We start from the raw sequence: 23,994 nt of genomic DNA on the forward strand, positions 1-23,994 counted from the left end.
CTATTACACTGTGAAAGTTGTCAGAAACCGAAATGCGGCATGCAGCAGAGACAGAACCTGCCTTTAACGTTGCTATTCTGATCCCATTTGGGTCTAAAGACCTTCACACTTCATGTTTGCGCCTAGTTCAGCCTCCTTCCATTTGGCCAGCAAAGTGCAGGTGGCAAATGGGAGGATTCCATTTTCTGTTGTCAGTTTTAAAGGTCACAACAACAATTGTATTCTTGCCACTTCCTCACTCCATCCATCTTTTACGTGTTCTTTTTTTAAAACTAAGCCAATAGGACCCCCTCCACTCCCTTCTTCTTGTCTTCTTCTACCACTTCCCACTTTTCTTCTATTCTCATTCATTTCTCATTCCTGAAGCCCCCCCCCCCCCCCATTCCCTCGCAATCATCTTTGCCTCCTCCCCTGCCCTGCGTCCAATTACTCATCCCTTTGTTTAAATGAGGGCCTGACTGAGGTCAGCATATCCGACAACAAAGACCCTCTGGTGAGACTGACCACTGTCCATCTGGACGGTGCATACATGGGAAGAGGAAGAGGAGGAGTGAGGAGAGATTGAGGAGGTGGAGAGGAGAATGAAGGTCTGGGACGGCTGTGGAGGGACTGAGGATTAATGGACAGACAGCGTGGATAACATCCAGTCTAGTAGTCTAATCGACATTTCCTCAAAAGCCGCCGACATGTCATGTGCACGTTTTGTCTCCGAATACTGGCCGTTTGCCATATAGGTTCACATTTTCGACGTTTTGTTAGAATTATATACTTGAAGAAAGCCATAGGTCAATTGCAGTCTACCTTGATCTATGTGAGCAATAAATAAAACTGTCTGACCATTCATCTGAAGAAAGTTGCTTGGATGGCTTGTGCAATTTATGCACAGTGAACCTCAGTGTTAATGTATCCATGGCTACTGTGATTGGTCACACGCTGGTGAGACGCTCCGCATTGTTTGGGCATTCATTCAGCCTTGCATGCTTCAAGTTCACTCTGTCAGCGGTGAAGCCAGGGAAAAGCAGCAGTAGTTTGGAAGAGACACAAGCCTCTGAAATCTCTCTCTAGTGAGTGACCATGAGTCATAAACTACCGTTAGAAAGGGCAAAACCTCCATATACCCCCGTCTGGACATGCTTACTGGCATGCATTAGTCTAACTACTCCATCGCCCATTCAGAAACTGTCATGTCATTTTCTCTGTACAACGATCTACATTTACCAGTGTTTGAAGTGTTGGAAATTAAGACAAGACAGTTCACTTCACTTCACGTTTTATTTTGGTAACGGTACACTCCAAGTGTATAACAAAATAAATAATTTATAAATGTTACATTATGACCAAAAAAAGGTATAGGCTGAAGCTATATAATTTGAGTTTATTATGCCTACCCTTAATTACCACATACAATATATTGCATGACGAACACAAATGAAAACAAAACTTGTCTTTATAGAAAAACAGGAGAAAAAACAGTTCAATATGTGCACATTGTGCAGGTCTGGTTCTGTAGTTACTACAACACAGTGTGGTGGTCTCCAGGACCCTCACCCCTCACCCCTTGTCACCCCCAGCACTGTCCAGTTGTCCAGTCTGTCATTGTCCCCGATGGCCAGCTGAACAGGCCAAGTTCCCTCTCCAGCCTTGACCTCTATTGACCCGCAAGGTCAGCCACAATCCATAATGACCGAGGTGTGTGTGTGTGTGTGTGTGTGTGTGTGTGTGTGTGTGTGTGTGTGTGTGTGTGTGTGTGTGTGTGTGTGTGTGTGTGTGTGTGTGTGTGTGTGTGTGTGTGTGTGTGTGTGTGATCGGACACATAATTATATTGAGAGGTGAAGCAGTATGTGTATCTCTGTGTGTGAAGAATAGGGGACAGAGATTTTGTGTGTGTTTCTGTTGGTCAGCGTCTATGGTCAGTGGTAGCCAGACAGAGTGGGGTCACTTCCATGACCTCAATCAGGTTGCAGCAGATTGTCAGCCATCCATCACCACCCACTCAAACACACACACACACACACACACACACACACAGTCACATACACGGCATACAGACATACTTGCCACACACACAAAATAAATATTATGATGTACTGTAAGCACATGATAGGCTATATAACAGTCTATGTGTAGACTATTATGCACACACAGTATTTGCATGTTACAGTGTATTCATGTACATTTATAAACATGGTAGATTGGCCATTATTTGGTGTTTGCCACGCACACTCACGCACGCACACACACATACACACACACACACACACACACACACAGGCCCAGGCGTAGGTGTAGTCATTAGAGTATAGGTCATATCTCAGGACTTGCAATGATGCAGTCCTCATCAGTGGTGGAAAATAACTAAGTACATTTACTCAAGTACTGTACTTTTCTCCCTGGAAATAAAAGGTCTGTGTTTCCGAGGCTAGTACTGTACTTAACGTACAAGTTTGAGGTACTTTTACTCTACTGGAGTATATTTACAATTTCCAATGCTTGTACTTCTACAAAAGTCTCATCTCAAAGTCAAATATTGTTGGCTGATCTACAAGCTCACAACACCTCGTGAGCACCGCATTTTAAGCTTGTAGATCTGCTATTTTTAAATGCTTTTAGACATTTGAAAACCTTTTGTAAGTATATTTTGATGCCAATACTTTTGTACTTTTACACATTTTGGATAGCAGACTTTCACTTGTAACATAGTATTTCTGCATTGCAGTATTGATACTTAAGTAAAACATTTGAGTACTTTTTCAACCAGTACGCTCGGTATATAATGAGTACTCTCTCTCTCTCTCTCTCTCTCTCTCTCTCTCTCTCTCTCTCTCTCTCTCTCTCTCTCTCTCTCTCTCTCTCTCTCTCTCTCTCTCTCTCTCCCTCTCTCTCTCTCTCTAGTTTATCTGTCTCTGGGCACTCTGTGTTATTGGGATTGATTAGAACACTCCAGCTTCGGCAGAGAGGACAGAATACACCAATACCTCATAGAGTAAATCAACAGAGATCACTATTTCACCACCTTGGAACATATGGCTCACAAACCTTCAGTGCATATGCCATAAACCAACCTTGAAAAAGATGCTGGGACATAACAGAATTGTTCCTGTAGGGCTTCGTTTGTGTAATTGATTTTAGCAGTATTCTTAACTCAAAAAAGGATTTGTTGTGTAAATGCTTGCACATTTACTGGCCCATTGTCTTGTGCACACCACAGTTTTTCACTGTGGTGTGCAGGGGAGAACTGGAGCCACACTTAGAGTAGTTGATATTCACCTTACATCTCTCTCCTTTATAAAAGGGTTCTCTTTTGAACCTGATTGTCATGATGTACTAAATAGACAATCTAGCGTTCAGCACAAAAGCCCATTAAGACCTGAGGCGTTTCTACAAATGCCTTCTAAACCAGCAGTTCTTTCAAGATGTTAAAACAAATAATAAATAAATGACACAGATGCTTTCCCGGTTTTAACCGGTTAAGCAAAAAAATATATATGTTCTGAAGTTTGTTTGTTTCTTTGTTGACCTTTTTTATGGTTCATTTTGTGGCATTTTATGCATTTAATAGTGATAGTGGAGAGTGATAGTCAGACTCAAGGTAATAGAATCTGAACCTCTCAATTGACCATAAATAAAACACGGACCCCCGGACCCATATGGGGTCTTAAACAGTCCGGGTAGACCCATGACTTTTGACCCAATATTTATTTAGTTAATGTAGGGGCCAAAGTGTCATGTCAATGCATCTGTAATATGTGGTGGCCTGGGCCGTGGCTCAGCGGTCCAGGCACCTTGGCCGGTAGTCAGAGTCTGGCAGTGTGACGCGGGTTCGACTCCCGATCCCGGCGGCCTTTACTGCATGTCACTCCCCCATCTCTCTCCCCAATTTCCTGTCAGCCTACTGTCTGTCCCTCTATATAAAATAAAGGCGAAAGCCGCAAAAAAAAACATGTGGAGGGAAAGAGTACAACAAGTTCTAGACCTCTAGTTCTACTCTAAGTTATATTAATGACATAGTTGTCTTTCAATATTGAAAATGAGTGGTATTCCTCTTTAAGAGGTTAGAGAGACAGATTTACATGTTTATGTACAGAGACAAAGAGAGATATACAGTATATATACTATATATACGAGTCACGACTGACAGACGGACCGTGAATCTGGATACAGTTGTCCTGAGTGCTGCCCATCAGAAACCCAGACAGGCACAGACAAGATGCACAGATGTTGTCTTGTGTGATGTGGTAAAAGCCCCGCAGTGAAAAAGAAAACTCATCAATATGTCTTCTCGCCTCCGAACACTGGTATTGTCTGAACCCCACTAGTACGAGAGAGAGAGAGAGAGAGAGAGAGAGAAAAAAAGTAGTCCAGCATTATTCCCCCAACATGCTGGCTCCCACTGTGCCGTTTTATACAAGCGCCCATAGGCCGGCCGGGGCCTGTACGATTATCCCCCTAGCATCTGTTAGGCTGTAGCTCACAAGCAGCTGTCTGCTGGACTTGTACTGAATTCATATGGCTGATATCCTGCCGCGTGCCTGTATCTCTCTGAAGACAAACAGCAGCCGGCTACATGCATGGATGGATTTATGTAGGATAAATCGCCCCGCACCGTAGGGATGCGTGGAGATTGCTGTCAAATGGTTTCTAGTTGAAACGATGAAACACATTACGGCCTTTTCTGTGATGGAGGTTCATAAAGCGCATTCAGGATGTGTGCTCAGCTATTCCATTCCTACCAACTCTCTCAAATGCCATAACACACAATTGCACACATTGCATACATTTTGCGTGTGCCCATACATGGAATTTTCCATTTTGGCATTCAAAGCCTTGCAAGTAACACGGGCATTCAGAGGCATTTAGGTATGCGGTACGCATACAAATGAAAAAGCATGTGATATACATTCCAGCGTCTGTGTGGTTGACTGCCTTGCCTTGTATTAGAGCCCGACTCATGTTTTCTAAAGATACACATGTTTTCCTTTTATGACAAGCCCAGTTTTGGGACTCATAGGGTTCATGGCGTTAACCTGTGCTTTCCCCTTAGTCCCTAACCTTCCTTTCTGTTCCTATCCATTTTCTACCATGCAGTTGGAGCTCCCCACTACTGTATTTTGGCTTAAGTGTATCACTGTACATTGTAACCTGTTGGCTGAACCCTATTGTTGTTGGTAGCCTGATGTGAACTTGCGTAGAAAGTGTACTGGGTAAACGGTTCATGGGTATACTACCTATGTAGGCAGGGTCGGATTTACCCTCCCAAGGGCACCCGGGCTAGACACATTTTCAGGGCCCCCCTGGGCTGTGTGGTGCATTTCGGTCGCGGCCGGAAACAAATTGGCGTATTTTGTTTTAATTTCGCTGTAATTTTGGGGTACCCAGCCCCACCAAAAGAGAAAGGCAGGCAGGCAGACAGACAGACTGACTAGTCGCTGAATGCAGGCTGCCATGCACAGCGACATTGGCAGGGGTTTCCACAGCTACCCCACAACACAGCGTCACTGTCTGCAGTGCAGACAGCAGAGCAGAAGCTCTCAATGTTTTAACCATAATACTAAATATACAATAACTGAGCATAAATCTCACTTGAATTGGATTGCAATACTTGACAATACTTGACAATTTCAAATCCTTAAAAAAAGGGGGCCCCCCCCCCAGTCCGCCTCTGTAGGTAGGTTAGGAGTAGATGTCACAGTGACCCACTGTAATTCTTTGCAGATACTGTAGTTAGTCGTTACTGTGTAGGCTTTCGTTTTTTGTTTTGTGAACTTTCTTTTCTTAACTTATTCTACCCCACTGAAAGGTAGCTTTATTTGGGTTTATTCATTTCTTTTTTTAGATAAGTGCTTAGATTGTTGTGTCTTTGTGCGCTAGAAAGGCAAAACATACAAATTCTTATCTGAGAGTGTGTGTAAATTTAGTAAGAGAGTATGGGAATTGTTTCCATGAGATGTAAGATGTCAACTTCATTCAAAGTTCAAACTGCCCGACTTGTTTTTGACCTACAAACAGCCAGAGCTGCTGTAGTAACTTATTTTTGGATACAGAAAACGTTCACCTCCGGTGTCCCGGTTAATGTTTCATTTCTCACCGCAAAAGCAATGTTGAAGTTGGAAGCTATAATATATACTATGTTGGTCAGCCAAGATTTAGAGGAATCCAATGTTGGGCTGGAAAAATTGGTGATCAATATACCTTTATTGGCATGTTTTCCCAAAGCATAGAAAGATCAAATATGGACATGCAAGGTTTCTCCCCGACTTACTTACTTTTACTTAGGCCTTTGTATTCCTTTCGGAACATAGGCCATTGATGAGTCGTTTCCACCCTCGTCTGTCTTGCGCCATCCTCTCCAGATGTTTCCACGTCAGTCCCTTCTGTTTGACATCTAGCTCCGTGCTCCTTCTCCAGGTGTTTTTGGGTCTCCCTCTGCTCAGTTTTCCTTGTGGGTTCCACGTTAGTGCCTGTTTAGTTATTGCTGATTTGTTTTTTCTTAATGTGTGACCAATCCAGCTCCACTTTCTCCTTATCAGCTGTATCTATATTGTTTCTCGTTTGGTGCGTTCCCATAGGTTGATGTTGTTCATGCGGTTTGGCCAGAAGATCCTGAAGATGCGTCTTAGGCAGTGGTTGATGAATGTCTGCAGTTTATTGGTGATGTAGTTGGTGGTCCTCCAGGTTTCTGATCCGTACAGAAGTACGGATTTGATATTGGGTATATTGGGGATATTGATTTGAGTTTTGTATTGAGTGAGATGTTTTTGGTTTTCCAGATCTTATTTATTAATATGTTGAATGTTGTTCTTGCTTTCCCTATTCGTGACTTCACATGCTCCTCTGTCCCACCATCCACTGCTATCACACTTCCCAGATATGTCTGGCCTCCGATGCTTATTGGATTTGTGCTTTTGTTGTTTATCCGCATTATTTTGGTTTTTGGTCAGTTTATTTTAAGCCCCAATCCGGCTGCTGTTGTTTCCAGGAGTTGGCATTTCTCTTGCATCTGTTTGTGGGTGTGTGAGAGTAGTGCAATATCATCTGCGAAGCCGAGGTCTTCCAGGTGTTCTGTGAGACTCCATTGGGTTGTGGGTTGTTTGTTTCATGGTCCAGTCGATGCACAGGAGGAAAAGGAAAGAGGAAAGCAGGCAGCCCTGTTTCTCCCCGACAGCAGTGATCAATTTAACACAAATCTTCTCTCCTGGAAATCCCCGGCACAAAACATTTTCAGATGGGGGTTCCTGGCCAAATGAAAAGGTTTGAGAACTACTGATTTAGAAGGCATTTGTAGAATCGTCCTCGTACCTCGACCGTACTGCATTTCATACAAACTAGTAATACTGTGCCCCTTCTCCTGTTCTTCTCCTCCTGTAGAGACCCAGAGCAAACTAGTAGTTTATACTGTACCTCTTCTCCTGTTCTGTTCCTCTCATAGAGACCCAGAGCGTAGAGGAGTGTGGAGAGAGGCTGAAGAAGATCCTGGACTCTCCTAGTGTTCCCCAGACCAACCACCAGCTCCTGGTTCATCTCACCCGACACCTGGCCAGGGTAGGGCTAGCCCAGGCTGGGCAGCACAGCCAGGCCACTCCCAGGATTTTGGGCCAGGCCTTCTCAGAGGCCATCTTCAAGCATTCCCTTTTCAGGTAACAGCATGTGTCCGCATTCAGTTATTTTTTGTTGTATAGTCATTAGTTCATCATAATGCAACTGTATTTTTAAAACATGAAGAGATTTTTATAACCATAGTCATAGCTCTTGATGAAGGGATGCATAGTTTGAATGGATAGATATCCCATTTCCCAAGACATTTCCCTTGGACTTGAATCAGGCATAATAGGCTTCATATAACTGAGAGCCATATGTAATAATTGTCGGAAGAAGGCATCAATAGCTTAGCTGTATAAAGGGGGTGGCCATAGTAGCTGAGTGGGTAGAGAGACCGCCTGGGAATCAGAATCAAAAGGTCACCGGTTTGACCCTTGAGTCACCCATAAGTATCCCTGAGCAAGACACAGAACCCCTCCACCTGTGTGCTCAGCAGAGCCATCTGACCAGCCATCAGCTGAGTGAATCTGTAAATACAAAAAATATTCCCTAAAGGATATTTAATTGAACAATAATACATGAATCCTAGTGTCAAACAACTAGTAGCAAACATTCTGAGAAAATAGTAACTCTACTCTATGCCGGTAGATCAATTATGTTCTGAAAGATATTTACTGTCGATGGGAAACGTATACCAGATAGTATACTTGGTTGACTAGTCTGTCAACCAAGTATACTATCTGGTTAAGGTAAGTGTGAAACGTAGGGCCCTAGTAACTAGTCTGTCAACCAAGTATACTATATGGTTAAGGTAGGGCCCTAGTAACTAGTCTGTCAACCAAGTATACTACAGTATATGGTTAAGGTTAGTGTACATTTCCCCTTGAAACAATTCTCTGACAAAAACGCCACAACTGAAACGGCAGCCTCTCAGGTGTGACAGGCGTGAGATGACCTCAATTCACCACCATGCAGCCGCTCTATCCACTCAGATTCTGTGAGCAAAGCATTCTGGGTATTAACCCGCCAGAGCTTGGATTTTGCTAATGCATAATATTTGGCTTCACGGTAAATGTCAACATCCTGCAATTTGGACTTGGATGCTCAAACAAGCGGAGGAGGCATTTAACAAGGCCAACCGTATTGTTTCCCCTTCCCTGCACGCTGCAAAATGCCTTGCCTGTATCTGGTTTATTTTCCTTCCGAAAATTAGCCGAGAATGTCTCTTTTGGCGTGCGTTTGTGGCGAGATATGCAGTGGACTGTATTTAAGGAAAGCAGCAACCAGTGAGTCAGAAATGTCAGTGTTTGCGCAGCGGGGCCAAGCCGACCGGCAATGACGTACAAAGGGAGGGAAGGAGTGTGTGTGCGCCGTCTGACAGGATGCATGCTCTGCTACTTGAACTTGTCCTCGCATAATCCCTATTCCCTCGCTCGTTGAAGGGGATGAAGACTGGGTCATGACTCATGGATGAGTCTTGAGCAGGATTTGCATCATGCTATTTGCTTTGCTTAACGTGGTCAATTATCAGCAAGTGTGCCGACGTGGTTGTGCAAGCTCATCTCACACATCTCATCTCGTCGTCTTCTCTCCAAGTCATTCTCTTTGGCCCTTTCAACTGTCTCTCATTCTCTCTCTCTCTCTCTCTCTCTCTCTCTCTCTCTTTATTGACCTCTAGCCCGCAAAATAATGTGTGTGTGTGTGTGTGTGTGTGTGTGTGTGTGCGTGTGCCTGTGCGTGTGCGTGCGCGTCCTGCAGTGCGGACGTGAACCCGGAACACCATGTGAGGATCCTGGAGGCGCTGATAGTGACAGGAGGTCTGACGGAGATGCAGGCTGCACCAGGTAGGATGACACGTACAGTATACTGTACACATACTATACTGTACTGGCTTATACATTCATAGTGTAGGCCATTGGGTCTGAAACTGAAGTGGTCTGGTGTACAGTGAAAAAAGAGCAGACCAAGTATACCGAGCCAAAGTTTACAAAGTCGTTAAATGTCTGAAAATACACAATTAACATGAATCCGGTCCAATGTGTAGTGGGGGTCCCTGCTAGCCTGGTTTCCAGCCCATTCCACTGATAGGCTCTCAGAGTCTGATAATCAGGCTAGGTCATCAGCTTGAGAGGTCCTTGGTCTGAAACACATTGAAGACCCCTGCATGGTGTAGACCTTTCAACACACACATGGTGGACTGATAGTGTATAGATTATATTACAGTACAGTACATTTATTTCAACACACACTCTGTGGAGTAACACTGATTATTGTTGTTGGGTGTTTATTTTGTTACAATGAACAACACTCTCACACTCACAGCTCTGTGAATGAGAAAGTGTACCATAGCTGGTGGTTTCTTTATTCACCATAAAATGCTCCCGTTGGTTGCTTGTCAACTGGATCACAAACTGTACTGGCAAACAAAGGCATGGACCTGGATGTTACGTACAACGCCTTGCTTATTATTTAATTAAATGGACCCCGTCTGCTGTAATTAATTGTGCAATTGGCCAGAACTAATGGCGTACATGTTTGTCTTACAGTATTACTCTTATTACAATCTCAGTGTGTATGCTAACAAGAGCCTGATGTTCCTGTGTTCCTATCCTGGGATGAACATTCAGCAAAAACAAAGCACACAACGTTGCAATGCGGTTGGCAAAGGGAAACAATTCTACTATACAGTGCCTAGTATACAGCCCTGGGGAATCTACTGCACAGTGCCTAGTATACAGCCCTGGGGAATATACTGCACAGTGCCTAGTATACAGCCCTGGGGAATCTACTGCACAGTGCCTAGTATACAGCCCTGGGGAATCTACTGCACAGTGCCTAGTATACAGCCCTGGGGAATCTACAGCACAGTGCCTAGTATACAGCCCTGGGGAATCCTACTGCACAGTGCCTAGTATACAGCCCTGGGGAATCCTACTGCACAGTGCCTAGTATACAGCCTTGGGGAAACCTACTGCACAGTGCCTAGTATACAGCCCTGGGGAATCTACTGCACAGTGCCTAGTATACAGCCCTGGGGAATCCTACTGCACAGTGCCTAGTATACAGCCCTGGGGAATCCTACTGCACAGTGCCTAGTATACAGCCTTGGGGAAACCTACTGCACAGTGCCTAGTATACAGCCCTGGGGAATCTACTGCACAGTGCCTAGTATACAGCCCTGGGGAATCTACTGCACAGTGCCTAGTATACAGCCCTGGGGAATATACTGCACAGTGCCTAGTATACAGCCCTGGGGAATCTACTACACAGTGCCTAGTATACAGCCCTGGGGAATATACTGCACAGTGCCTAGTATACAGCCCTGGGGAATCTACTGCACAGTGCCTAGTATACAGCCCTGGGGAATCCTACTGCACAGTGCCTAGTATACAGCCCTGGGGAATCTACTGCACAGTGCCTAGTATACAGCCCTGGGGAATCTACTGCACAGTGCCTAGTATACAGCCCTGGGGAATCTCGGTCAACAAAGTCTATATCGTTGCTGTGCTGTCGGGTGGAAACGGACGATTTCATTCATAAATAATAATTATATGAAAAAATATGATCTACAAGCTCACAACACGTCGCAAGCTTGTAGCTGGGCTATTTTCACTACATTTTTGTGACACTCTTTCTTGTAGTGGGGCATTAATTTACGGGAAATCGTGCAAAGTTGAAAGATGGAGACAAGGTTTCTGCATGCGCGACAGCAACGCTATGGGGCTTTATGTGTGGCTGAGGTTATCTCTACATTCCTGCTCTGTATAGTAGAGAGTTGGGTGGTGTTACTGGACTGTAGTAGAGAGTTGGGTGGTGTTACTGGACTGTAATAGAGTTGGGTGGTGTTACTAGACTGTAGTAGAGAGTTGGGTGGTGTTACTAGACTGTAGTACAGGGATGGGTGGTGCAGAGGGGATGACATGAGGACATCTAGGTTAAGCCCACAGATTTATATTTGTGCTGTACAGATGGGCAATTATTTAAGTGCTGCCTTGATATAGTGATGGAAAAGTCACATAGAGGACTGTGACCCCTGACCAAAAGCGTGCGGCGTGTGTGCGTGCATGTGTGCGTAGGTGTTGCGTGACATACAATAAATGAAATGGATGGAGAGTAGCCGGGGGGGATTGTGTCTCTGTGTGTGTGCGTGCTTGAGAGAGGAAAATCAGGCAGCAGGTGTGTGGCTGACTGTGAAATCTGTGGTGTCTGTTGGGGCTGTGGGTCAACGTCTGTGGGTCAGAGTGTGTGTGTGTGTGTGTGTGTGTGTGTGTGTGTGTGTGTGTGTGTGTGTGTGTGTGTGCGCGTGTGTTTGTTTTGGGGTCAGCGTTTCTGCACCAGTGCGTATGTCTGAGTATGTACTGGGCTGTTTAGGGTCCGTGGAGCTGAGGTTAAGGTTAACACAGTGTCCTTGGTAGTAATTATAGTTGCTGAGTTTACCGTTTTTTGTGTGTGTGTGTGTGTGTGTGTGTGTGTGAGCGTGTGTGTGTGTGTGTGTGTGTGAGTGTGTGTTATACGGACCGGGTTGAGGGTTAATGTCGGGGGTGCACAGAGGACAGTTTCATGGTTGGAGGAGCACGACAAGAGTAGAAGGACATGAGCGTTGTGTGTAGTGTAGATGGGTGGGCCACAATCACACTGTGATTAGAGCAGAGTAGATGGGTGGGCCACAATCACCCTGTGATTAAAGCAGACAGTAGATGGGTGGGCCACAATCACCCTGTGATTAAAGCAGACAGTAGATGGGTGGGCCACAATCACCCTGTGATTAATGCAGACAGTAGATGGGTGGGCCACAATCACCCTGTGATTAAAGCAGAGAGTAGATGGGTGGGCCACAATCACCCTCATGTGATTAAAGCAGAGAGTAGATGGGTGGGCCACAATCACCCTGTGATTAAAGCAGAGAGTAGATGGGTGGGCCACAATCACCCTCATGTGATTAAAGCAGAGAGTAGATGGGTGGGCCACAATCACCCTGTGATTAAAGCAGAGAGTAGATGGGTGGGCCACAATCACCCTCATGTGATTAAAGCAGAGAGTAGATGGGTGGGCCACAATCACCCTCATGTGATTAAAGAAGAGAGTAGATGGGTGGGCCATAATCACCCTGTGATGAAAGCAGAGAGTAGATGGGTGGGCCTACAATCACCCTGTGATTATAGCGTGGTTGGATGTGGTGTTAACCTACGGCCACGAACAATATGAGACCTTTATTCACTGCCAGGCCCGACTGACAAACAGACAAAGGCAGCGCACACATGCAAACACGCACGCACACACGCAAGCAAACACGCACATTTGTATTAGTAATGCGAGACCATCAACATTTTAGGATGTCGATTTAATGAATGCCATTTTTACCATCTCTGACCCAGCCCTAAAGCTGAAAACAGCTGATCTAGAAATCTCACTACATCTACAACCTCTGAGCTTGTAGATCTGCTATTTTGACTCCGAAACGCACCTGATTGTAGGTGTTTAATGCAGAATTATTATTATTTATTTATTTTCAAACCTAAAACAACAATTCAATTTGTGATGGCCGGGGAATTGGTCCTCACACAATGTCTATATCACATATTCTGCTGCTTGTGGGGACATGTGCAATTGTGCATGGCCCTCACAAGTATATTACATGTGCAAGTATATACACACACACACACACACACACACACACACACCATAAATCAGAGCCAATCATGGCTTTTAGTGTAGTGCCAGTGCCCTTGCGACTCTGTGGGTCACACACATGGGGGCGGGGTGACGTGAGCAGGACAATAGGGAGTCAGGATTAAGATGTCTGAAGCTCCACATAATGCATGGTGCTGCTGGACAGAGCAGGGAGACGCACGGGACATCCGTCATGATTAGCTGCTTCGGATGAACACTGTTTGATTCCAATTCACATCCTTCATCTCTCTCTCTCTCTCTCTCTCTCTCTCCCTCTGTCTCTCTCTCTCTCTCTCTCTCTCTCTCTCTCTCTCTCTCTCTCTCTCTCTCTCTCTAATGTTGTCTGCCTCTATTTCTTTTTCTCTGGTTGAGGCCTCTGGCATATATGTGACCAAATTTGACTAGGAGACTGCCATTGGATTTTTGTTTTTTCATTTCATATCAAAGCAGGGAATCATAGCTTCAAATTGACATTGGTTGTTCAGTTTGACCCACCAGTTTTGGAGATATGGCTTATAGAGTGATGTCTTGCAGAAAACAGCGAGTTGAGAAAACAGGCTTGAAAGGTTCACTTCTGTGGTCTCTAACATTACACCTAGATGTTTAAGCATTCATTTCATATTTACATGTCAATTTCAGCTTTGACACTTATTTCAGACATGCTCTAGTATGTGAAGAGTCTGCCTGTGCTATTAACTCATTTAAAAAATAAAAAAAATATTTTTTCCTCTGGTGAAAAGCTGGAATGTGAGTCTCTCAGTCAAAGTCACATATCTGTGTTACAAAGCACAATACTGTGGATGTTCTGTGAAGGTTTGGTTAGCTGTGAGGCACCATCTTTTGTCGTGATTTTATTTGAGGCGTGCAGACTGCAGTGTATATCTGTGTCGCTCACATGGAATTGTATGCATATTCTTCTGATGAAAGACCCCCCCCCTGTGGTTTTATCTTGTTGTAATAGTTTCTACTATAGGCCTGAGACACTGTGTGTGTGTGTGTGTGTGTGTGTGTGTGTGTGTGTGTGTGTGTGTGTGTGTGCACGCGTGTGTGTGCACGTGTGTGTGTTAGTAGCCTTACATCACCTTAACAAAAGGATCAGAGGGAGCTGCTTTGTGCTGTCTTTGAAGTGTTTCTTTTGTAACATGTCTTATACAACCCTGTTCTCTCTCTCTCTCTCTCTCTCTCTCTCTCTCTCTCTAAGCCTCAGGACTCACCATCAGGGAAATGATGTGCGCACATGTACAGCACCACTCAATAATATCTCAACTGTGAATTGTGAAACCATTAAGTGATGTTTTCTTTGGTGTTTGTTAAGTTTGTATTCTTCTTTTATCTTGTTGATCAAAACGTGAAGATCATAAGCTTACAGAGTTTATTTTCTTAATTTGTCCAAAATCCAATGCAGAAAAAGTCAGTTGGAAACACTATCCATAAAGCATGTGTCTATAATGCATTATAAACCTACTTTATAACCTCATGATGCCGCCGGTCTATTTGGGGCCATGCATACTGGGAACGATGCAAGTTGTTCCATTATTACTGCAATGCTACATAAATGTTATGCAAACATTAGCCAATTAGGGGCTTTATTGCGACCGAAGGAATCCAGCATTGTCTGTCAGTGTGTCGGGCACCATATATGGTGCCCACTGCTCAGGTCTCGTGACATCATGTGACATCATCAGGGATGGAGATGTGGAGACCCTGGTGTCGTAGTAAATGCTGTTGCAGTTAAGCCCATATATGGAGATCACTGATGTAATCACTATTGGCCAGCAACTGTACATCTGACCTCAAACCCTTAGACCTAAGAGAATGTCCCCGCTACCACCCTTATATCTCCATATACTGTATGGAGCTGACCTGTTCTGACATTCCCTATGTTGATCTGACCTCATCAGACCCTGTACACTCAAGAGAATGTCCCCGCTGCCACCCTTATATCTCCATAACTATACTGTATGGAGCTGACCTGTTCTGACATTCCCTTTGTGGTCTGACCTCATCAAGCCCTGTACACTCAAGAGAATGTCCCCGCTACCACCCTTATATCTCTATACTGTATGCAGATGACCTGTTCTGACATTCCCTTTGTGGTCTGACCTCATCAAGCCCTGTACACTGAAGACATGCTCCTTATAGCCAGTACAGAATTGATTCCATGTTGGTCTGACCCCCCGTGTGCCAGAGCTCGCCCAGCAGTCTGCCGTCAACGAGGCGGATGCGTGCACGCGACCTCGCCCTTTAGGGTGAGGTCGCCCTCAGGCGTCTTACTGGTAACAATAAGTATAATACATTATGAAGCATTTTACAATGACGTATAAGGTCAAGTGTATACTTCATAACTGCTGGTCACTCACAGACAGCATTATGAATATTTTAATGCTTATAACTGTATATTAATAGTGCTGCAACCGTAGGTGTTATTATAAGTATATACATTATAGACGCAGGCTTCATATAATGAGTTACTAAAGGGAACCGATGGTGTACGGTCGGTACAGTAATTGCAGTTTGGCCGTCTAACAGAGATCATCCCTGTAACAATATTGTTCTCAGCACAGAGCCATGGCCCAAACATCATTTTACAGAGCACTAATGACATCCAGTATTGTCTCGGGCAGAACAAACTTTTATGACTTGGCGACAAGCGGCTGGTGTTGCCGGTGGATTTCTTTTCATCTTGCAACACAGAGACCACAGTCATCTATCTAAATGACACTGCAGAGAGTCAGGCTTGATTTATCCTGATGTGCACGTTGGTTGTCTACCGGAAATAGAATAAATATAAGCTCACAACGAGTCGTGTATAGATGGTCTATAGTATAAATAATAGTATAAATTGGGCATACCATGTCGACATTGGGATCACTCAAAGTGAGTTCCACCTCAGTGCATCTGGCCTCGCTGCCCTGCAGCACTCACACGTTCTCTGCCTTTGTTCCTTTGTCTCCTGAACGCAGAGAGAGACACCAAATAAGGAAAGGTCAGGTTCATGTGTGAGCATTTTTCGCAGCCATTAGGACCCCCAACACAGCATTAGTAGAGGTCAAAGCTCACAGCAGTGCCTGTTGGCGGTACGTTAACCCCTAAACACAAGTGTGCGTGCGCGTGTGTGTATGTGTGCGTGTGCGTGTGTGTGTGTGTGTGTGTGCGTGCCTTGCGCAGCCTCATGTGCTCATTGACCCTTCATAGACCTGCTCTCCAAGCTCACCAAATGGACTCAGGATATATGATCAGCTCTATTCCACCTGAGTGCTCCTGCACTGTATTGTGTGTGTGTGTGTGTGTGTGTGTGTGTGTGTGTGTGTGTGTGTGTGTGTGTGTGTGTGTGTGTGTGTGTGTGTGTGTGTGTGTGTGTGTGTGTGTGTGCGTGTGCGTGTGTGCGTGTGCATGCGCATGCGCATTTGGGACCCAGGCCAGCATGATAATGGGTGCACCATTGTGGGGAGACCCACCTGGACAGCTCATCAACTACTGTATTTCTAAACACAGATAATAGTCTTATTCTGCTGCTAATCTATCATGCAAGTCAAAAACTGAAAACGTACCGTGATTAGTGTGGCTAAAAAAAGGGAAAAGAGCAGAGATTCAATCATCAACACGAACCCGTTCACATTCTGGGCTCTCTCTGCTGCTTTTGTTGCAATGTGTTTTCCTTCCCCAAGGCATGCAAACCATGCCCACAGCTTGGCAACTGGCTTACACACACTGGCACACATTTACTTAACACACACACACACACACACACACACACACACACACACACACACTCTCTCTCTCTCTCTCTCTCTCTCTCTCTCTCTCTCTCTCTCTCTCTCTCTCTCTCTCTCTCTCTCTCTCTCTCTCTCTCAGCGGGAAAGTGTGTTTGTTGATGCTGTACAACATAGCACTTGGACATTCAGTGATCCAATGAAGTGTTTATGTTTCTTATACTCTCTACCTTTCCCTCTTCTTTCGATGTTATGAGGATGCTCTCTTAAAACCTGAGCCCTGATTAAAAATATGGGCGGGGGGGGAGGGTGGGGGAGAGTGGGGAGGGACGACGACGACTAAAAGCTCGACCAAAAATCTGTGCTGGAGCAGAGCCACTTCAACATCATGTCTCTGTGCTGGAGCAGAGCCACTTCAACATCATGTCTCTGTTATGGAGCAGAGCCACTTCAACATCATGTATCTGTTATGGAGCAGAGCCACTTCAACATCATGTCTCTGTTATGGAGCAGAGCCACTTCAACATCATGTCTCTGTTATGGAGCAGAGCCACTTCAACATCATGTCTCTGTTATGGAGCAGAGCCACTTCAACATCATGTCTCTGTTATGGAGCAGAGCCACTTCAACATCATGTCTCTGTTATGGAGCAGAGCCACTTCAACATCATGTCTCTGTTATGAGGCCATTTACAAAACAAATTCCCCCCGTATGCGTGTTTAATATATGCAATTAATAAAATGAGCAGCAAATTACAAAGTGCCGAGGCTTCACGAACACCATTTGGCATGTGTCTGGCTCTTCAGAAGGCATTTGCAATTCATTCTCCCCCCACATATGGAAATACTGATAAATGAAGGCCTCTGAATTGATTGCTTTCTCTGGGTTAAACGCCATATGGTTAGAGAGCCATGCTGGCTCGACTATACTACTGTCCTGTAGCTGTTGATATGTACTGTGTCTGCAGGCACTGTAATTGTGGATGTTGTTTTACACTTAATAATTCTAATGAAAGATCAGCACCCAAGACTCCAGTCGGATCAAACTCTATTCACGGTGCCTCGTGACATCACGTGACATCAGGGATGGAGATTCCTGATGTCATGGGCGTCTTACTGGTTTACCTATCCTAGATGACTATTTCTATGCATTTGGGGTATTACCTTGTGTTGACCTTGCTTATAGCAAATGGCTCTGGATTAAGTAAATCCAGAGCTCTCTGATATAAATTGTAAATATATCAGAGGGTTTCTGGGATTATAGCACTGGCAAACGCATTGGGACATTCTTCACTCTAACCTTATTAATAATGCTTAATCTTCATGATTGAAAGATATATTGTGAGGTAAAATGTCAGTGTAGCAGCCTTTTACATTTTTTGTCTCTGTATATTGCCATTTAGTCCTTTATATATTATGATGGCAAAACAGACAAAATGGCCACTGTGAGGTTATGGTCAATCGTATGCTCAATGCACATTTTGTCAGTTCGCAACTTGGTGTTGAAAGGAAGTGACAGCACCCACCCACCACACTGGATGTGAGGGCTAGGTTTGTTTGTGAAAGGAGAGAGGAGATCCGCACACCGTCTTAAAATCTCCCAAACAATTTATTGACAACAGAGCGGACCAAAAAATACAACGTTTCGGCCTCACAGGCCTGGACTGACCGCATCAGAAATGTGGACCTCTATGGGGACCTACCACGGGTCACGGACAAAGTCAGAGAGAGAAGGATGAGGCTGGCAGGGCACTGCGTCAGGCACCCAGAACTTGAGGCAAGTAAATTGACCCTATGGGAGCCAACCCAGGGCAAAGCCAGGAGGGCAAAGAAGCGTACCACCTATGTAGACGTGCTGCGGCGCGACAGCTTGGCTGACAACACCGCAGGACTCAAGAACCTGATGTTGGATAGGAAATTGTGGAGGTCAGCGATCCAGGAATCCCGAGTTGGTGTTGGCTAGAGCTCACTCTCGCAGCAACGAGCCCATTAGAACCTGAGGCTAATGGGCATTCTACAAATGCCTTTTAAATCAGCAGTTCTTTCAAGATTGTTCAGAACTGTTCCAACATGTGAAGTGACACGCTGTGAACTTGTGTATCTGCTATTCTTTTGAATAGCCGACATTCAAATCTGAAATCACACAGATGCTTTCCCGGTTTGAATCCACGTTTGTCCTGCTGTTCCACCCTCACAGTTAAATTTATAGTCAGTGTGTGTGTGTGTGTGTGTGTGTGTGTGTGTGTGTGTGTGTGTGTGTATATAAGTGTGTGTGTATAGAATGTGCGTGTGTGCGTGTGTGCGTGCGTGAGTGCGTGCGTGTGCAGAGAGAGATACAGACAGAGAAACAGTGACGGAAATGAGGCAGCGAAGCAGTGATATTGCATTTGTTGTGTGTGTGTGTGTGTGTGTGTGTGTGTGGGTAGGTAGAGTTCACGGTGAAGTCATGCCCTGAATCTATCCCATAGGGAGGAAAGCGCAAAGTGCCAGCTTATCATGTATAATCCCACTGGGAGGTCAACAGTGGGGCACACACACACACACACACACACACACACACACACACACACACATACAGTATATATACTGTACGTACTGTACATGAACACACACAACTGCAGTTTGTGTTGAGGCAAGCATGCGCTGTTGTGTAGCCATTAAGGTCACAGTGTGTGTGTGTGTGTGCAGTCTAAATGGAAAATGGTGCATTTATCCATTGTGCATTACATTCACCCATTCACACACGCTTTCGTACACTGATGGCTGAGCAAGGCACCAACCTGCACATCGGGAGCAATTAGGGGTTCAGTGTCTTGCTCAAGGACACTTTGACACTAACTCTGGGGGAACCCGGGATCGAACTGCAGGGAATCTCACGGTTCCTATCCAGCTGCTCTACCGTCAACTCTACCCCTGTGCCACTGTCGCCCCTGCTTGTGTGTGGGCATGTGCGTGCAGGCGAGCGAGTGCGTGTGTGGCTTCTTCGGTCATCATATGTCAGGTGTGGATGAGGGGTTTGGGTCTCTCAACCTCTACACACACACTCACAGATTGAGCACAGCTTAGTCAGCCTCTGTATTCCCCAATGTGTGTGCGTGCGTGCGTGCGTCCGTGCGTGCGTCTCTGCTGACCTAGAAGAGTGGCCACCTTGGTCTCTGTCCGACTCTGGCTCACTCAGCTGCGTTCAATTACATGGCTCAATGTACCATCTAATAACACACACACACAGACACGCATGCACGCACAGTCCCGTTCTTCCATTCCCCCGTTTAGCCTCCCTCTGATCAGACCCTCCATCTTCAAGCTAAGGACACGTGTCACCACATAGTCCCCAAAACACTCCCCATTCCTGGGATAAAGAAGCTGTGATGGAGGGAGGGAGGGAGGGAGGGAGGGAGGGACGGAGGGAGGGACGGAAGGACGGACTGGACGGACATTTTTATTTTGACCAAAAACAGATTTTTGCAGTTCCATCAAATTGGCTTCATCAATAAACTGTAATTTGTATTCAGTATGATTGGTGATTGGTACAGAAAATATCTCTGTTTATCAATCTTCTTAACTTTGTGTGACCCATATGGTTGAACTAATCCCCCTCTCTCTCTGTGAGGTGTTTCTGTAGATAGGGTAGGTTGAAGGGTCATGCTTGGAAGTGAGATGGAGGGTAATGGCCTCTGAAATTAGTTGTTAGCTGGAAACAGAGGTCCATGTGGTGTGGGGATGCTTTGGGCCAAAGGGTAAGGGTCACAAAATAGAGTAATCTCTCTCTCTCTCTCTCTCTCTCTCTCTCTCTCTGTCACACACACAGACACACACACAGACACACACACACACACACACACACACACACACACACACACACACACACACACATGCACGCACGCAGCGTCACAGCACTGCACAAACACGCACACAACTGAGTGTTATGAAATCATAGTTTCCCGAATATTCCCCAATGTCATAAACTGTCAATAATGTTGGCAGGCTACAAATAAGGCCCTGAGAGCTACAGAACAGTTATATAATATAACTATAATATATATGACTGAGGGGTGAGTGGTGTATAAGACCAGTGCATACAGTAGAACTATATTACTGTACTCTCCACTGTAAGCCGGCAGGTCAACAGACGTTTAAATCAAGCACTGGGAACTAAAGGAATTCCCCAGGGCTAGGAATATACAGTATGTTTAATAGATGGAATTTAGGAGTATTGCCCATCTGCGTGGCCCGCGGCAACATCCCTCAACCTCCGTGCCTTATCCCTCAATTCAGGCTCTATTAGAAGATTATCTCCGTAATACCCACCATCCAGCACACTGCTGCCTGGTTGACTTGTTTCATGATGTATTTCTGGGAAGAAGCTCTCCTCTGGTTAATGTCCAAATTCTGCTATAATGTGCTCATGTAAAGCCTGAATTAACATCAAACAGCCTCTGGCTCTGCCGCTTTATCTCTTCATAAGTAATTTTAAGGATCATAAGGTCATATCATCTACTCTCATCCATGGGATTCCACCATGTCTCTTTCCTTTCTTTTGTTCCCTTGCTTCCCGTTGCTTTTGTTCTTTTTGCTCACTCCGTGTTCATTCGCATGTGCATGGATGTGAATTCTCTATTGCTAAGTTACATTACTAACTGTTCTCTTTTCTCAACCATCCATCCATCCATCCTTCCATCCATCCATCCATCCATCCATCCATCCAACATTGATGTTCCTGCCAGTTTTCAAATTCAAATGTCAGTCTCCCAGCTCTTCATTTCTAAGCCTTGCTCAAGAACCCTCCCCCCCCCCCCCCCCTCTCTCTCTCTCTCTCTCTCTCTCTCTCTCTCTCTCTCACTATCATTGTGTTTGTGGGTGGGATGTCAGCCAGGGAGGGTGTTCTAGCCATTCCTATAGGTTGGTTCCATAACCACATGCAGAAGCCACGTATAGTCGGAATGGCGTTGCTTCAGAATGCCACTCTGTTCCCCAGCATTTTATTTTCTCTGTATGTTTTTATATAGATATATAATACATTTCAGTGATATTGACTTGAGACCCAGGCTTGTTCAAAACACACTTCTCTTGTCAAATTGGGACGTACCGACTTGCCAAACAACCTGCCTACTAACCCCCAAACTTTATTTTCCCCCACAATGTATTATCGTTTAAGCAGCCAGGCAGTATAAAGACATGGCACCCAGGCAGCATTGTGCTTCAGTCGTAATATAGCTATAATGATATGGAAATCCAGCTCAGAATTCCCATGGACAAATCCAGGTTTTTATTTTGCATATCTGCTGTTCATGTACTATTTATCCTTTTTTCCCCGTGCCTGTGTAAACCTAACTAATGCGGTGAACTTGTGGCTGAAAATAATAACGATGCACACACACACATGTCTGACTTAATGACTGCTAAAAGGAAAACCAAGAAGTTGATTCCCTCTTGTAGCAATTAAAGGTTTGTTTTTGCTGGACAGCTTGTGTGCATGCAGTATGTCAGTGTGCGTGTTGTTTGTGTGCATTCGTCAAAGCACGCACGCACTTGCTATGTGTGTGTGTGTGTGCGTGCGTGCGTGCCTGCGTGCGTGCGTGTGTGTGTGTGTCAGAGCGTTGGCTTTAACTCTGTGAGTGTTAAAGGACGGTTCCGTTTTGACGCTCTCAGTTAACGCTGTGCAGCTATAGTATCAGTGTCGTACATTTGCTGAAGGGCGAATGTGATGTTTCAGAATACGAGGTGGAGATGCATGGCTGGGCTGGAACAGACTCTGCATAGCAATGGGCTGCACTCCCATCAATCTCTCACTCCTCTCATCCCACTCTATACCTGTGAATCCCTATTTAGTTTTAGTCATAGTCTATTGAATAGTTATCGTTCAGTTTTAGTCGCATTTTAGTCACCTGGAATGTTTTAGTGCGCTAAATATCATAAGATGTTTGTCGACTAAATCTACAGTCAATGTAGTCGACTAAAATGTATTTTGGCGGGCCTTGATGCCGTTGTAATGACTGATTTTACTGTGACGCGTTGTAGATTTTCTATTTTCAGCATGCAACCAAGTGTAAAAAGACTTATACTGGATCTCTTGTCCACTAGTCCTTTCCTAACATTTTAGTCTATATATTTGTTGACAAAATTGTCTTAGTTTTAGTCATCATACTTTAGCTTAGTTTTCATTTAGTGTCCATGTAGTTTTCGTCAGTGAAAGAAATATTTTTCGTCATAGTATTAGTCGACGAAATCAACACAGACGTGAGGTCCTTGTCATTTAGAAATTAAATTAAATTACAAAAAGAAAAAACATTCTGCGACGCATTGTGAGCTTGTAGATCTGCTATTTTCAAAAGATCATGTACACATTTTGAACTTGTGAAATGGGACATTCTGCAATATGAGTACTTGTAACAGAGTACATCTACATTGCAGTACTTTTACTTAAGTAAAACAATAGAGTACTTTTTCCACCACTGAGTGATCAACAGCCATGTTGTAAACAATGGGTGCGCTTGATGACGCCACAACTGTCGCTTTTGACATGTCAGAGCCTTTACGGGTCAATTTGTACACGCAGGATGTTTCAGTGCGGTTGTGACGTGCAAGCATGCGACGTGTAAGGGGGGGCTGTGGCTCAGGAGGTAGAGCAGGTCGTCCAATGATCCATGGATCGGCGGTTCGAATCCCGGCTCCTCTACATGTCGAAGTGTCCTTGGGCAAGACACTGAACCCCAAATTGCTCCCGATGTGCTAGTGGTTGGTAACTTGCATGGCTTCTGCCGCAATCGGTGTATGAATGGGTGAATGTAATGCACAATCTATGTAAAGCGCCTTGGATAAAGGTGCTATATAAATGCACCATTTACAGAGCATGTGTGAGAGTCCTTCACATGGTAAAGTTAGGCCTGATAAACTGGGGAGCTTGCCTGCTTAGAGTCCTTCACATGGTAAAGTTAGGCCTGATAAACTGGGGAGCTTGCCTGCTTGGCCAATGTTTGTGTGTCGATGTGCATGTACAGTAGCACTGTATTTGAGTTGTGTTTCAAGCTGTGCTTCACAGCTTGCCTTGTTTCTTCTCACAAGCCTCTCCATGGGGG

General features: G+C 44.9%; 1 protein-coding gene across 5 annotated transcripts in view; it reads left to right on the plus strand.

Annotated features, from left to right (window-relative positions):
- Positions 1 to 23,994, plus strand: part of pik3r3b (phosphoinositide-3-kinase, regulatory subunit 3b (gamma)) — a 209,395-nt gene that overhangs the window by 106,442 nt on the left and 78,959 nt on the right. For all 5 annotated transcript variants that reach the window (XM_080771005.1, XM_080771003.1, XM_080771002.1 and 2 more), the window contains exons 6-7: positions 7,427 to 7,634; positions 9,295 to 9,380. In XM_080771005.1, coding sequence (XP_080627131.1) covers positions 7,427 to 7,634; positions 9,295 to 9,380 — 294 coding nt within the window. The remainder of the gene's footprint in view (positions 1 to 7,426; positions 7,635 to 9,294; positions 9,381 to 23,994) is intronic.

The sequence above is a fragment of the Protomyctophum bolini genome (assembly GCF_963924005.1).
Source record: "Protomyctophum bolini genome assembly, chromosome: 8".
Taxonomy (NCBI): domain Eukaryota; kingdom Metazoa; phylum Chordata; class Actinopteri; order Myctophiformes; family Myctophidae; genus Protomyctophum; species Protomyctophum bolini.